The 17,974-nt window shown below is 32.3% G+C and overlaps 1 protein-coding gene across 1 annotated transcript in view; it reads left to right on the top strand.

The window, feature by feature from the left end:
* The window catches only part of LOC126889810 (peptide transporter family 1-like), a 121,220-nt gene that overhangs the window by 10,725 nt on the left and 92,521 nt on the right, over positions 1 to 17,974 (top strand). The window contains exons 2-4 of the mRNA XM_050658469.1: positions 429 to 507; positions 5,843 to 6,072; positions 13,469 to 13,742. Of these exons, the coding sequence (XP_050514426.1) occupies positions 501 to 507; positions 5,843 to 6,072; positions 13,469 to 13,742 (511 nt within the window). The 5' untranslated portion in view covers positions 429 to 500. The remainder of the gene's footprint in view (positions 1 to 428; positions 508 to 5,842; positions 6,073 to 13,468; positions 13,743 to 17,974) is intronic.

The raw sequence follows: 17,974 nt of genomic DNA, 5'->3' as shown, positions 1-17,974 counted from the left end.
TAAGCGAAAAGCAATGTTTATTTATGAAATAAACATTTTTTTATATGTGGCAACAGTAAAATGTATTTTGAGTTAAACAAATAACATACATTCTTTTTGTGCGTCAATTGTTTTAATTCAAAAATTATTTTTTGGCCACCCTGTATAAATAATGATGTTAATGTCTATTATACTGATTAGAGAATTGAACCACCTTTCAAATGAGCTACCACACGACCCCTATTCCCATTTAAAAAAAATCATCGATGAAGTCATTACGCCCAAATCGATAACGTCACTATAATGTACTATACGTCAAAAAATCATAATTTAAAAATAAAAATTGACCTGTCAGAGCTTTAACTCTGAAAATAATTAAGTCATGAGATAATAGACCATACTTTACGAATGCACTGTGTATAATATACCTTTTATTTTTTCGGTTGCAGAAAATTACTTTCCCTAAGTCAGTATTCTTTATAGTCTGCAATGAATTTTGCGAACGGTTCTGCTACTATGGCATGCGAGGTAAGTATATTTAAAAATTTACATAATTTAGATAGGCTATAGTATTATATGTATAACTTCAAGCGGTTGGACCTTCAAACCTAATAGGCCTGGATCCCGCGCACAAAAAAAAGTTGATTAATAGCAAGCGGAAAATTTGTTATAAGTATGAAATATTGTATGAAAAGTTGATTAATAGCTTAACGGTGTCTAGTTGGACAAACTTTGACGTTGATGTACGGGAACACTGGAACAGGGTAAGTTTTAATTGTGGAACAGGCTAAAAAATCACCAACATAATTCCTGTCATTTGACATGTTCTACGTGTCGGCCTTATTAAAATGCCCAGTTGGTGATAAATACCAGTCTGATTTTTACACGAGAGTTTAATGAAAGGGTAACAAATCAATTGGAAGTTCTGTCCGACATAATACATGGGACGTTTTCGTAGTCTGACGTTCCATATTTTTAAACTGTTTCAAAATTAAAACTTTCCCTGTTTCAGTGTTCCCATACATCAAAGTTTGTCCGACTGAACACCGTTAAGCTATTAACAAATTTTCAGCTTGCTATTAATCAACTTTTTTTTGGTACGCAGAATCCAGGCCTATTAATACGAAAGCACAGGATAGAAATTAATTTACAGAAGTCATCACCAACATCCACTAGAGACAGCACCTAAAGATGAAGATTTTGATGTACTGAGGAAAAGGAATTTGGGTGATTTTCCGTTACCGTCCCCAATGATTTGACTTTCCTTTAGCTCTGACTTTATCTTATTAGGGTCGCATCTCTGAGGTAGATACTGTTCCATACCGGGGTCGTCTGAGAGTATCTACTCGCTACCCGACATCTGATGCGGCCTATGAAAATATCATCTGGAGGAAACGATATAACAACACTTCACTGAACACTGCATATTTCAAAGGGTATATTAGTAAAATTTCAGCTCTTATTGATTTTCTTTAGCAGAAATACCAAAAATAAAATAGAAAAAACAGCAGCTGAACATGTTTTATCATCTTTAAAAGCATAGGTAAACCAGAAATAAAGGTAACTCTAATAGATTAATTAAAATAAAAGCACAAAAACTTCTAATTCCACTCCTATTTCTGGTGGAGAGCAGGGCCGTAACTACGATGTTAGGGGCCCCGGGGCAAAGGTGTTCGGGGGCCCCTTGCCGAGGGGTCTGGGGGTTTACCCCCCAGCGGAAGGCGGTGTCCGGAAAAATGTTTCATATTTAACCCCTTGAAAACGCATTTTAATGGATTCTATGACTGAAGTTTCTTGAACCTACATATTGCTATTTTAGTTGACCAACACAAAAAAAATTTGAAATCGCATTATTTTTTATTCGCTTTAAAAAATTTAAAAGAAAAACAACAAAATGAACAGATAGTAAAACAAAATGAGATAATATAATGAAGCAATAAAAAGAAAATTTTTTGAAACTTCAAAACCGAATGGAAAAATATGAAGATATGAAGGTTTATTTAGAGAAAATGCAGGAATAGGTAAATCAGATTGCTGAGGAGATACAGAAAATTGAAAAGGTGGAAGAAAAATTCAAGAATGCGGTAAAATTCGCTATGGAAAAAGTGGAAGAAAATTCAAGAATGCGGTAAAATTTGCTATGGAAAAAGTGGAAAAAAAATTGACGGAAATAGGAAAATATCATAAAGGAGGAGACCGTCGGGAAGTAATTGTATACAGCTCTAATGAGAGCAGAATCCTATTTGACGAGGATATTAGAAAACTATATCCGGTACCTTCAGCAGTGACACACTCGAAGGCGAATACCGTCACTGCTGTTAGATTTATTATGCTGTGGTACTGGTAGGGCTGATTCCAATATGCTCATTCCATCTTACACTTACCATTCTTTTCAATATGTAGTACCATGTGGTTCCGTTCACGTACCAAGATGTGGTCTGGGGTAAATTGGTTAAGACAAAGTAGCTGGGACCGTGGGCCGCTATTCCGGTTGCATTTTAGTTTTTATTTCACCAAAACAACTAATTTGCTCAGTAATAATTTATATCTCTACGAAAGGTCTCGGGGGCCCCAGCTTACCCGGGCCCCTCTTCCAATGGCATTTTAGCTTTTATTACGCCGAAATAACTAATTTTCTAAGTACCTATTAATTTAAATTTTTATGTTAAGGTCTCGGGAGCTCCAGCTCAGCTTCAGGCCTCAGGGGCCCCTTCTAAGGGTTCTGTTCCAATTGAATTTTAGTCGAAAATACTAATTTCTCCAGTGAAAAATTAAAACTTTATGTTCAGTTCTAGGGTGCACCTATAAGATCTTTTTAAACGTGTGTCATTTGAAAATATTTCGTTGGGATCGGCTTTTAAAATACATATTTTTTCCTCGTTAAACTCTATGCACGGTCAAAAAAGAGGCACCTGCGGGGCCTCAATGGTAATTACGGCCCTGGTGGAGAGGTGCTTAAGTAGGCGACGTGTCGCGTCGAGATCCAAACACGACCAAACGCGAGAACATCCAAACGCGACCTACCTTGGTTCGCCTCCAAAATCACTATGAAGCTCTTTTCTCAAACGCACTGAGATGATACAGGAGTCAAAATTTTCCCAGCTAAATATTTGGTTTCGCTTAGCAGCATTTGTGTATGTAAATAAACAATTTGATTATGTTTATTCTCTTCGAAGATATTGAGATGGCAATGCTTAACGTGGTTCTTTTCGAAGATTTTTAAGAAGAAAATTTTAGACTTTTAGTAAATTTTTATGATAGATGATGAGAAAAAAGCTATAACAATTACGTGGAATATACAGAAAGAGCAGATGGTATGAATGCAGTGTGCGTCATAAAAATAGGTAGCTTAAAATAAGAATGAAAGCTACCGACACAGTCTAAAGTCTACACAAATCCTACGACAACGTATCTGATAAATTGGAATAGGGTTTGGAGAAGACTGAAGTGGAAGTATGTGAGGAAACAATAATAATCTTACTCAAAATATGAAGTGGCTTGATGTTTAGTGATCACAGTAAAAGCAAGTAAATACTGACTACCTTACCTAAATGGACATTACCTATTTTTTTGCAAAAAATGCTTTTAATTTTACCTATTTTCACACAATTTGTATTTAATATTTCAAAAACATAATAATATATTGTAGCCGAACTAACATCATATATTTTATTGTTATTGAATTTTTTTTTAATTTTAAAGTCCCCGCACAAACCTTATGGAAATTAGGTCCCAGTGGATTTAGTTCGTAGTTTGGTAAAACACTCTTTGAAGCATTGTGATGAAAAGTTCTCATGAGCACAACTCGATCGTATGGAGGATTTTCAAGATATAGAGGCACAAACTCGGAAAATTATAAGATTTACTGGGTTTTCCAATTCCCTGACTTACTGGTTACCTGGCAACATGTAGAAGTTTGGATCAATAAAAGTACTAGTAGTCTAAGATTTTTTCCTGGCTATCCAATGGCGATCTTTACTTTGACCTTGACCTTCAACAGATGTCATCTTCTAGAGTTTCGAGGGTTTTCGGCATTAAATTGATATAAACAGATTACTCATGGGTTTTTGGGATCGCTAAATAGGAATATGCCATCAGAATTGACCTCCAAAGCACGTGGTGACCACGGCCACTGCAAGGGACATCCTCTTCTTTTGATGGTTTTCGGTATTTAATTTATACAAACGAATTACTGATATTCTAAACAATGGATATGCCACCAGAATCGACTCCCAGAGCACCTGGTTTCCAAGGTCAATGGAAGAGGTTCCTGGAGTTTCGAGGGTCTTCAGTACTACATTAGTGCAAACGGATTAGTTATATGTTTTTGGGGTTGCTGAACACGAATACGTGATCAGCGCACACACACACAGGAGCACCTGGTGCCTAAGACAGGTTATCTTCTGGAGTTTCGGAGGCATCAAATGGAGAACTCAAATGGATTACTCTTAGGTTTTTGGGATTGTTGAACGTGCATACACTATCAGATCCGACCCACGAATCACATTGTGCCTACGGCACGTCATCTTCTGGAGTGTCGTGGCTTTTCGGCATTAAATTGATAATAAAGGATTACTCATGGCTTTTTGGGGTCGCTGAACGCTAGTACGCCATCAGATATCAGATCCGACCTACGGAGCACCTGGTGCCTAAATTTATTCATCTTATCGAGTTTCGAGAGTTTTCGGCATTAAATTGATACGAATGGATTACTCATGGCTTTTTGGAGTTGCTGAACACGAATACGCCATCAGAACAGACACCGGAGCACCTATCGCCTAAGGCATGTCATCTTCTGGAGTTTCGTGAGTTTTCGGTACTAAATTGATGCAAACAGATTGGTACACACCGAGTACTCGGAGGTTTTCTAAATTTCTCTTCAAAGAAAGCGTACTAATCTCAAATAACTATGTTGTGATATTCAATTGTTTTAATTATTTATAAATATAAGCTCAATTTATATCTGACAATGTTTTCCTTCATTTATTTTAAGATCGATTTACTATATTCTATTTTGATGGTGGTATTCATCGTGGTCACTAGATACTCCAGAGTATTTTATCTTAAAGTCATATTCGTGTTCAGCAGCCTCAAAAACAGAAGAGTAATACCCATCTGCATCAATTTAATTCCGAAACCTGTCGAAGCTCCAGAAGAAGGCCTTCCTTAGGCACCAGGTGCTCCTTGGCTCGTATTTGATGGAGTATTCACGTTCAGCAGCCACAAAAACCTGTGAGGCGATCAGTTTATATTAATTTAGTACCGAAAGCTCTCGAATCTCCAAAGCATGACGTGCCTTAGGCACCAGGTACTCCGATGTCTGTTCTGATGGGGTATTCGTGTTCAGCAACTCCAAAAACCTATGAGTAATCCGTTTGCAACAATGTAGTACCGAAGACCCTCGAAACTCCAGAAGCCCCTTTCATTGACCTTGGAAACCAGGTGCTCTGTGAGTCGGTTCTAGTGGCATAATTGTGCTTAGCGACCTCAAAAAATCCTCCAGTAATTCATTTGCATCTCGAAACTCTAGAAGATGACGTCCGTTGAAGGTCAAGGTCAAAGTAAAGGTCGCCATTGGATAGCCAGGAAAAAATCCTAAACTACTAATACTTTTATTGAATCCAAACTTCTACATGTTGCCAGATAACCAGTAACTCAGGGAATTGGAATACCCGGTAAATCTTATAATTTTCCGAGTTTGTGCTTCTATATCTTGAAAATCCTCCATACGATCGAGATGTGGCCAGAACTTTTTATCAGGATACTTCAAAGAGTATTTTCCCAAAGTATGAACTAAATCCACTGGGACCTAATTTCCATAAGGTTTGTGCGGGGTACTTTGCAATATATTTTTCTTTTATAGCCGTCCTCGTCCTATACCTCAGAAATATACTCCTGTTTACTGAACCACAATCCTTAGTAACTTACCATACGTTCTCCATGTCTGCATATTTTTTCCCAATAGTTGGTGCTATAATTTCAGACAGTTTTTTAGGAAAATTTAATACAATCCTGTATGTTTCGATGATATATGCTGGTGGATGCATCCTTCTTGCACTATCAGCTGCTGATCCCATGGGGCTACCTAAAGTTGTGAGTATTTATTTCATATCTCTGGAAAAAAATTAGACTAAATATATATATACAGTGTGTTCCAACGAAAATTTGACCCCCGTCCCCCATCACCTATACCCCGTATGGAGGTCAGAGGAGGTTTTTTCGAACATTTAAGTGGTTAATTTGATGAAATTTTATGTTTTTCCTTTATCGTACTACATACGTATAGTATAGTAGTATAAGTATAGTAGTATAAGTATAATAGATAAAGTTATAGGATCGTGCAAAAAAAAATTTTCATTCACTTTTTTTCGACGTTTTGAGCCCCCCTGAGTCTAAAAAGCAAATAAAAAAACATGTCGGAAGTATGTACGTATGTACGTACGTACGTATGTCGCCACCGCCCAGCAAAAACTACCGGACCGATTTCGATGAAATTCGGTATGAGTAAGTTTAAGAGAATTTTGTCGTGAAACTAACCTTTAAAAGAACCTCTCAAAGGGGGGCCGAAATAGGGGGGTTATTTAGGGCCCATTTTTGCAAATTTTGACCGAAATGAATGAAATCTAACTCAAAGTTAGCTCATCGACAGGTAAATAGAAATACGGAATTTGACATTTTCAAATACAAAATGGCGGCCAACATGGCCGACCGCCCACCCGACACATTTCCCTACCTATCTAAAAACTTGTTTAAGATAAGTTTAATATGAAAAAGTCGTTATATAGCCTAAAGATGGGGCTATAAAGAATATTATCGTTTTTCAGAAAAGTTATGAGTTGCCTATATTTAAGGGGTCAAAATTTGACATAACTTTGAACTAGATTTTCGCAAAAATGGCTACAAGGAATTTGTTTATTTTTTGACGTCTTTTTGATATCTTATCGGTAAATTGAATGACAGTAGCCAGCTTTATTAACTCCCCATAGGAGGGGAGTTATGAATTTTTTATAAAAAAATATTCGAGTGCCCGTAACTTCCTTTGTAAAGAAAACTAAAATTTGAAATTTTTCAGACGTATATGGTACTTTATTATCTATTATCACCAAAAATTGTACCCAAAATATGGCTTCCGGTTGAACCGGAAATGAAAGAAAATCTTAGTTTTTTTAGATACGCCCTATATATTTTACGGATTTTGAAAGAATACAAAATTACCTTTCCAATGAGATAAAACTCGTTGCTGCAGCTCAAAAACTCGAAAAGTTACAGTAAATAGAAATTTTGCTATAATTTTGTGTGTGTCCTCTCTCAGGCGATCATAGCAGAGCATTATTATAGGGCAGTCAATGAGGGTATTTGGCTCCGAATTCCATCTTACTACATCGATGTATGTACTTGATATTTTCACAGTAAGTAGGGAATAGCTCAAGAAACAAAATCTACCCTATATACTATGGCGCTTTTATCTTGGGGCGGTTTCCACCCCTTTAAGGGGGTGGAAAATTTGTTTTTCAAGATAAGCACGGAAGTGGCTAGAGAACCTATTTCTAAGCAAAAACTGGTCTATATTTTTGAGTTATGCGTAGTTGAAAATTGGCCATTTTCATTGAAAAATAACACCTTTTTGAACGGTTTTTGGTGAATACCTTAAATAGGTCTGGATCCCGCGTATGGAAAAAAAGTTAATTAATAGCAAGCTGAAAATTTGTTAATAACTTAGGGGTGTTTAGTCGGATAAACTTTGATATATGGGAACACTGGAACAGGGGCAGTTTTAATTGTGGAACAGGTTAAAAATTTGGAACGGTCACACCACGAAAACGGCACTTTTATTTTGTCCGACAGAACAGATTTAAACTCTTCGAACAGAGATTAAACTCTCATGCAAAAACCAGTCTGCTATTTATCACGAAATGGGCGTTTTAATAAGTGGAACATGTGGAATATGTCAAATGACAGGAATTATGACAGGTGATAAATAGTAGTCTGATTTTTGCATGAGAATTTAATCTCTGTTCGGAGAGTTTAAGTCTGTTCTGTCGGACAAAATAAATGTGCCGTTTTCGTGGTGTGACCGTTCCAAACTTTTAACCTGTTCCACAATTAAAACTGCTCCTGTTCCAGTGTTCCCATATATCAAAGTTTATCCAACTAGACACCCTTAAGCTATTAACAAATTTTCAGCTTGCTATTAATCAACTTTTTTTTCATACGCGGGATCCAGACCTAAAAAACTATGTATCGAACTACACTCGCTATCTTAAAAAGCGGGTCACTCGATGAGTTATTCAAGTTAGATGTCTCGAATTTTCTAAACCTGTTGTCCAATTTAAGTGATTTTTTTAGTATGTTATAGCCTTATTCTTTAACAATATCGCCATAATAATATTGTTGCTAGACCGGTAAATTGTCATTGTTTACCGGGTGTAACAATCATACTGTGTTTATTCCTCAAAGTTCGAAACACCCCGTGGAATGTTTGAGCATAGATAAAATATTGAAATTAAAACTTGATTGTAGCCTTAGGCTTTCTTAACATTTTCTTTTTTGATTTATTTGTTTATGTTGGATAATAAAAAAGTTAAGCACGTTAATAACTAAACATGTTCTTCATCAATACAGGGTGTTTCTAAATAAATGCGACAAACTTTAAGGGGTAATTCTGTATGAAGAAATAATGACAGTTTGCTTTATAAACATATGTCCGCAAATGCTTCTTTTCCGAGATACGGGATGTTGAAATTATTCTTACAAACTGACGATTTATTTATTGCTCTAAAACCAATAGAGATATGCAAATGAAATTTGGTAGGTTTTAAGAGGCAGTTATTGTGGATTTTTTGACATACAATTAATAATTCTATATTCACCATTGGCGTGCATACGGGTATAAACATTTTAGATACATGAATATAAAATTCTTAGTTGTATGTCAAAAAATGCGCCATAACTACCTCTTAACATATACCAAATTTTATTTGTATACCGGTTTTAGAGCAATAAATAAATCGTCAGTTTGTAAGAAAAAATTCAACATCCCGTATCTCGAAACCTAAGAATTTGCGGTCGTACGTTTATAAAGCAAACGCTCATTATTTTTTCATGCAGAATTGCCCCTTAAAGTTTGTCGCACTTATTTAGAAACACCCTGTACTGATTACGAACATGGCCAGTTGTTAAAGTACCTAACTCTTTTATTATCCAACATAAACAAATAAATCAAAAAAGAAAATATTAAGAAAACCTAAGGCTACAATCGAGTTTTAATTTCAATATTTTGTCTATGCTCAAACATTCCACGGGGTGTTTCGAACTTTGAGGAATAAACACAGTATGATTGTTACACCCGGTATACAATGACAATTTACCGGTCTAGCAACAATGTAATCATGGCGATATTGTTAAAGAATAAGGCTATAACATACTAAAAAAATCACTCAAATCGGACATCAGGTTTATGAAATACAAGACATTAAAAATGACCCATGAACAGGTTTAGAAAATTCGAGACATCTAACTTGAATAACTCATCGAGTGACCCGCTTTTTATGATCGCGAGTGTAATAGGCTATTGATTATATTCAAAATAAGATAACTAAAAGGAACTGCAACGTTAACGGGGTTTTATTATTTCATATGGTCAATGGACATCTATATATGAAGAAACCGTGGAGTGCTACCATTTAAAGGGGTGCGTTTTTGAGAAATGGGTGAATTAGTACCTGGCCACAGGTTACATTAGGGTGAGTTCTATGCACTTTTGGTACAAACATGTCTACATAAAAATTGTTCCTGGTTAAATTTCCTATCTACATATCAATTTTTAAAGTCAATGATACTTTTTTTTACAAAAATATATTCAAAAGAAAAAGCACAAAGAAACCCAAAAGAAAGAAATTTTGTTTTTTGTCCCATAACTTTTGTCCACGAGGATATAGGTATAGATATTGCTTAACAGAAAAAAAACTTACATATTTCCCCTTTAAAACGATGTTTGGTAGAGGTAATTAGGATTTACAGTTTTCGAAATATGATTTTTAAAAGTTCTCCACTCACAGCAATTTTGGGCAATTTTCCTTGTTATTTCGCAAATATTGTTCTGTAACTTTTTTCTACGTACCTTTAGGTAGGTATATACAATGGTACACGTAATAGGAATAGAAATCAATTACCTTTAAAATGGTCTACTGTATAACGTTGTACGACTTTTTTTAAAGAGATTATGGTTTTTCAAGTTTTTATACTTTTAACGATTTTTTTAATATAATATAAAAATAAAATAATACTATTATATAATATATTATATATTATATAATATTATATTATAGTGTATATAATATAATATTATATTATATATTATATAATACCTAATATAAAAAAATATTATTTTTTACATTTTTTACGATTATTTTTGAAATTTCTCATTATAACTTTTTTTCTTTTACATTTAGGTATATATTATATTACATAATAAAAAAGCTTATTTTGTTTACTTTAAAATGGCATATTACAAAAAATTCTAGATTATTTTTGAATAAGATATTATTTTTCAATATGTAATAAGTACTTGCAACGATTTTTGATTTTAGGATTATTTTTTAAATTTCTCATTATAACTTTTCTTTTCTTGTACATGAATATACTATATATTGCTCAATAAAGAGGGCTTACTTTCTGTTCTTTAAAATGGTATATCATCTATATTTAAATAATGGAAACCGAGTGATTCTTTGATATTTTTTTACCTGTATTATTTAAAATTATTTTTTTTACAAAAATTACATAAACATTAGTCTTAGAAAACATCACTTTAGTTAAAATTATTTAAACGTTGACATTTAAAAAGTTTTCAAATTCAAAGTCCATCTCTTCGTTAGCATTAGCTTCAATATCTTCCTCTGACACCTCAGTTATCTTAGAGTTCCCGCAATTGTTTAGTACCCATGCACATGCACCCTTGGCAAAATATTGAACAACCAATTCCTATCTTCCTACAACCGCAGTTTTTTGTACATCCCTTGGTACATTTACATGCTATTTTTTCAAGCAAAGCTGGTGGTGCAGGAGCTTTGACAGTAAATATTGGAATTAATCCATATTTTGAAGTTTTCCCGACCGAGTCAAGTGGATCCAAAGTTACCAATAAAAAATAAGATTCAATCATAACACACAATCACATAAAAAAGTTATAATGAGAAATTTAAAAATAATCCTAAAATCAAAAATCGTTGCAGTACTTATTACATTTTGAAAAAGCATATCTTATTCAAAAATAATCCTAGAATTTTTTATTATACACCATTTTAAAGTAAACAGAATAAGCTTTCTTTTTTATTATATATTAATACCTAAATGTAGAAAAAAAAGTTATAATGGGTTTAAACAATAATCGTAAAAAATATAAAAACTCGTTAAAAGAAAAAATCTTGAAAAAGATAACCTCTTTAAAAGAAGTCGTACAACAATATACAGTAGATCATTTTAAAGGTAATTGATTTCCATTCCTCTTACATGTACCATTGCATATGCCTAAAGTTACGTAGAAAAAAGTTACAGAAAATATTTGCGAAGTAACAAGGAAAATTGCCCAAAATTGCTGTGAGTGGCGAATTTTGAAAAATCATATTTTGAAAACTGTAAATCCTAATGACCTCTACCAAACATCATTTTAAAGAGAAAATATGAAGTTTTTTTTCTGTGAAGCATTGTCTATATTGTCCCCGTGTACAAAAGTTATGGGGCAAAAAACAAAATTTCTTTCTTTTGGGTTTCTTTGTGATTTTTCTTTTGAATATATTTATGTAAAAAAAAGTATCTTTGACTTTAAAAAGTTATATTTAGATAGGAAATTTAACCAGGAACAATTTTTATGTAGACATGTTTTTACCAAAAGTGCATAGAACTCACCCTAATGTAACCTGTGCCCAGGGACTACCTCACCCATTTCTCAAAAACGCACCCCTTTAAATGGTAGCACTCTGCGGTTTTTTCATATATAGAGATTCATTAACCATATGAAATAATAAAACCCCGTTAACGTTGTAGTTCCTTTCTATAGTGCATAATCAATAGCCTATAAAAACACTATATAAAACATTTTTTAGATTATAAATAACAAAGAGATTCATTCCTTCGTAAATGTTCTATTTATAATACAAAAAGAGATATGGTAGGTGAAAAGAGTTTGTTTTTTGGTGTATGCTCAAATTGGTGTATTGAACTTGAAATAACAGAGGAACGGTAGGTTTTAGGTGTATAATGCTACCAACGCCTTTTGTAGTGTTTGAAAAGGCCTTTAAAACGAGCACCGTTAAATGTCGGTTACATTCAAACTAAGCGAGATATGGTGCAAAAAATATATATGACTAATGTACTTTAAGGAAAAAATGAGAAGAACATACATTTAACCCCTCATCTACCAGAATTTAAATGCATTGTTTTTCTTCTGTAATACCTTTTAATATAGTGTTATTTCTACTTTCAAAAAGTTGAACGGGTTTAAAATTAATGGTTTTTGTAAAAAAATGTGATCAACTTATAGAATGCATTTTTAAATTTTCTTAAAAATCTTCCTTTTTCTCCATGTAATTCGAAAATAAAAATGTTCCACCCCCGAGAAGTGGTGGGAACCGCCCCCATGATAAAAGCGCCATAGTATATAGGATAGACTTTGAATTGGGAGATTGGGCTACTCCCAAAATTTCATTAAAATCCATGCAGTAGGATAGAATTCGGAGGTAATAATATCTTGTTCTTAATCTCTCGCTTTGACTGGCGTAATAGAAATAGAATGAAATGTGAAATGCAAATATTGTAAACTATTAATTTCTCAGAAAAATTAACTAATTTGAAATGAAAGTATCACTATAATATTCTATTGATGTATGCAATAATCTATACATCTATAGTGTGTCCCCGAAATATGGCATCGAACATTTTCTCAAATGCAGGAATTAATGATGTGTAGAACCATAAAATATTTTCAAGTATACAAGGTGTTTCTAAAATATCAAAATAACGAGTAACTTTGTTATTTTTATAGAATGCCAGTATCTAGTACGATAACGATAATAGATCGGTACGATAAAGTTTTCGGGCGGCCCTTCCGTCCAGCGTTTTTGTTATTAATGATGTTCAACCAATAAACTAGTTAAATCGAAAGTTATCTTCAAAGTTATTCTGCAAATAAAAAAAATAATGTCGTATAAAAAAATACCTTCCAAATGATGTACCACTTGATTACACTTGCTATTTAAAAAAAATTGGGGGTTGATGCGGGGCAGAAAGGGGTTATATTTGAGGGCATGACTTTTGCATGACAACTCGTCCCTCTCCTAGTATAAATTAACGTATTTTTTTTATTCTGAAGAAACTCTTGGTTTCTGAGTTTCTGGGGGGTCAAATTAGCGTTGAAACCCAGTATATATACAAATTCCCTAAGCATTTTATTGTCTTTAAACATAACTTTAAAAATACAATCAAATTTTAGTCATTCTCACTACTGGGCTTAATGCTCATAGCGGTAGGCACGGGTGGTATTAAACCATGCGTGTCATCTTTTGGAGGAGACCAATTTAACCTACCTCAACAGGCGAAGCAACTAGAGAGGTTTTTTTCATTATTTTACTTCTCTATCAATGCTGGAAGTTTATTATCAACTTTTATTACTCCCTTTTTAAGAAATGAGGTCCATTGCTTTGGTAATGATAGCTGTTTTCCTTTGGCTTTCGCAGTTCCCGGATTTCTAATGATTATTGCTATAGGTAAGTCTTATTTTATTATTGATTAAATAAATATTCATAGTCGAGGAAATGAAGCTGAAAAAATGGCAAAACCTCGCAATTTTTTCGTCCAGCATCGATTTGTACAAAAATTTGGGATTAGGCTCATTACACCCTCTAGTTCATTTTCTATATTGAGCCGTTGTACGCTTTTGGTTTTTTAGGGTGAAAACTACCCCCAATTTTAAAAAATTATAAAATAACATTTTAAACTTTAATATTATCAACATTTGGTTCTTATTAGTTACATAATGATTGTTTTATGCTTTAAGATATACTACCATAATATTTCAACCCTAAAAACCACCCTTGTTGGAGCTATATATAAAAAATTTACTTATCCTAAAAGAATAATTTCGGCTTGCATCGATTTACATAGAAATTTAGGATTAGGATTATCTCAAACTGTACTTTATATTCTATATCATGCTTAGAGGCGTTGATTATATTTAGGGGTGTAAACTACCCCTTATTGTCAAAAATTATATAAAAATATTGTAAAGTTTAATATGGGTAAAATTTGGTTTTGATTGGTTAAATAATGATTGTTTTATACTTTAGGATATAATATCATAATATTTCAACCCTTAAAAACCACCCTTAATATCATTACAGTTTTTATAAGTAGATATTTTAATAGATCTATACAGAAAAAAAAGTAGAATTAAAGAATTACAAAAACATTATTTATTTACACAAAAATATGAATTTACAAATAGTACAAATACAAATACAAATAGTTTTTTAGTTAACTTCCAGTATACGAACCGGTTCTGTGGTTATTATACATACATTGAAAATTATCCACAAGCGGACTATCCGAATTTTTCGAAAAAAAAATTCGTTTTATAAACATAGCTCGTTTAAAATTCGTTTTATAAACGTTTAACATGCCGTATCTCGGTTTGTATTGTTCTTAAAATATTACAGATAAAGAATTTGGTTTGTGTTACTAAAAGATACAATTTTGGTATCTACAGTTTTTTTGATTAAATGCATATTTTTCGAGGTATTCTCAAAAAAACCCTCTAAAAACTGTTACTTTCAAGCGCGAATAACTCGAAAAATATTAGTTTTACGAAGAAAATGTAAAAAACATTTTTTTCTTAGAATTACTTTTTACATCGATCTACATGGCTAAAATGTGATAAAAAATTCCTGCACCCGAGATGGGGTGGTAACAACCCCCAAGGTTTTAGCGTACAGCAGCATGATATAGAAAATGATCCTTGGACTATTCCCTACCTTTTGTGAAAATTTCAAGTAAATCCATGCTGGACGAAAAAATTGCGAGCCAAAATGCTTCATTTCCACGACTATCAATATTACTGATACTCTGGGCTAATTAGCAAAATTCATGGAAAAGTTATTTACCAGCAACTTTATTGCTGGAATCGAATTATAAGATCCTATATATTAATAATATATGTATGCAAAGTCCGAAGATAGTGTGCTACTTTTTTTATAAACAAAATGGCGCCGACAAATCGTATTTTTTTCAATTATTGCTCTATATCTCCGAAGATTTTAACTTTGCAACAAAAACACTCAAATAAAAATTCACCACAATTAAATTCTGCATAGAGATATGTTTTTCCCGGTTTGCTCCGATGAAAATTTTCCTCGGAAAATGCGGGGTTTCCCAACAAAATCTTTAATTTTCAAATAAAGTTTTAGGTAAGTAATTATTAATCAATAATTAAACAACTTAATGACATCAAAGCTTTCTTGGTCTAGATTATAATTCCAGAAGCCGGTGAAAATTAAACGAATATTTTAGCAACAATTCAATTGTTACTTAACAAATTACGATCGCAATAATAACCAAAATAATCATGATACATTCATCAAACTTATAATAATATTATAAAGATGAGATCCTTATTTAATATTTTATCGACAAAATATAAATTTTTCGTTTTTTTGCATAATTTTTAAATTAAAAAAAAACTAGTTATAATACGCTGGTCTAATTAGTAAAGTACAAAGAAAGGTTATTTACCAGCAATTTTATTGCTGGAATCGAATATTATGATCCTATATATTAATAACATAGGTATACAAAGTCCGCAGATAGTGTGCTACTTTTTTTATTAACAAAATGGCGCCCCCAAATCGCGTTTTTTTCAATTATTGGTCTATAACTACGAAGATTTTAACTTTACACCAAAAACCCTCAAATAAAAATTCGCCCCAATTTAATTCTACATAGAGGGATGTCTTTCCCGATTTGCTCCGACGAAATTTTCCTCGAAAAATGCGGGTTTTCCCAACAAAATCTCTAATTTTCAAATAAATTTTTTGGGCAAGTTATTATTTATCAATAATTAAATAACTTGGTGAAATAAAAGCTTTCTTGGTATACATTATAACTGCAGAAGCCAGTGAAATTTAAACGAATATTTTAGCAACAATTCAATTATTAATTAACAATTTACAGTCGCAATAACAACCAAAATAATCATGAGACATTGATAAAACTTAGAAAGATTATAAAGATGTGATGCCTATTTAATATTTTGTCGACAAAATATTAATTTTTAATTTTTTTTGCATAATCTTTAAATGTTTAAAAAAATAGTTATAAACAAATTAACATTTCTCAGAAATTGTTTATTATATTGTAATTTAAAAAAATATTTAAAATGCGTATTTCAAAGGTCTTGAAAATTAATGGTTTAAAAAAATTTTCAACCATTTACAAAAAAGTTATGAAACAGCAAATAAACATACGATTATTCCGTTGTTTATAATTTGTTTTAATTGCTTCAAAGCTTAAAAGTGAGTTTATGGTACAAACTAATTACTCTCAAAAAATATCAAATATTATTTTAATGGTTATAATATAATCAAAGATTAAAAATATTTTTTTTGTAATTTTTAGAGCGAAAGTAGGCTTGATACAGAGCCGGAGATAAAATGTTCACTCGAAGCGACTGACACGATTTAAACTCGCGCGAGTTGTGTATGTGGACGGGTAGCTACGGTACTGTATTAGTCTACTTTCGCGCGTGTAAATTACAAAAAAATGTATTTATAATCTTTAATTAAAATATAACTATTAAACTAATAATCAATATTTTTTGTAAGTAATTAGCTTGTACTTTAAACTCATTTATACGCTTTGAAAGAATTGAAAAAAATTATAAACAACGTAGTAATCGTATGTTTACTTTGTTGTTTCATAACTTTTGTGGAAATGGCTGCAAAAAAGTTCTATAAAGCATTAATTCTAAAGATCTTTGAAATACGCATTTTACCTATTTTTTAAAATTAGAAAATAATAAAAACTTTCTGAGAAACGTTAATTTGTTTATAACTATTTTTTTTAAACATTTAAAGATTATTCAAAAAAATTAAAAATTAATATTTTGTCGGCAAAATATTAAATAGGCATCTCATCTTTATAAGATTTCAAAGTTTGATCAGTGTATCATAATTATTTTGGTTATTATTGCGACCGTAAATTATTAATTAACAATTGAATTGTTGCTGAAATATTCGTTTAATTTTCACCGGCTTCTGAAACTATAATCTAAACCAAGAAAGCTTTTATTTCACCGAGTTATTTAATTATTGGCAGATAATTACTTATCTAAAACTTTATTTGAAATTTAATGATTTTGTTGGGAAAACCCGCATTTTCCGAGGAAAATTTTCATCGGAGCAGATCGGAAAAAACATGCCTTTATGCAGAATTTAATTTTGGTGAATTTTTATTTGGGTATTTTTGATGTAAATTTAAAAGCTTTGGAGTTATAGAGCAAAAATTTAAAAAAACACGATTTTCGGGCGCCATTTTGTTTATAAAAAAAGTAGCACACTATCTGCGGACTTTGCATACCTATATTATTAATATATATAATCATAAGCTTCGATTCCAGCAATAAAATTGCTGGTAAATAACTTTTCCCAAAAATGGCCTATTCTCCGATAATCAGCCCAGACTATGAATATAACTAGTCATGATTCTGTTGTTTGAATAATAACAAATAAAGTAATAGTCCCCGGTACACCCCAATTTTTTAAAAATTATTACAGAAGTCTTAAAAACGGTTTTAACTGCTTCGTTTGAGCGAGTCTACACTTTCTGAAAATTTTTTAGAGTGGAGATTGGACGCTTTTTCGTACGCACAACACCTAAATATGCTCTAGCGCGGTTATCTTTTGTTATTGCAAAACTATAATTTTTAATTTTAATCTAAGGATTATAC

Source organism: Diabrotica virgifera, chromosome 8 (genome assembly GCF_917563875.1).
Source record: "Diabrotica virgifera virgifera chromosome 8, PGI_DIABVI_V3a".
Taxonomy (NCBI): domain Eukaryota; kingdom Metazoa; phylum Arthropoda; class Insecta; order Coleoptera; family Chrysomelidae; genus Diabrotica; species Diabrotica virgifera.
Note: the sequence above shows the minus strand (reverse complement) of the source record. Positions and strands in the feature narration are given on the sequence as shown.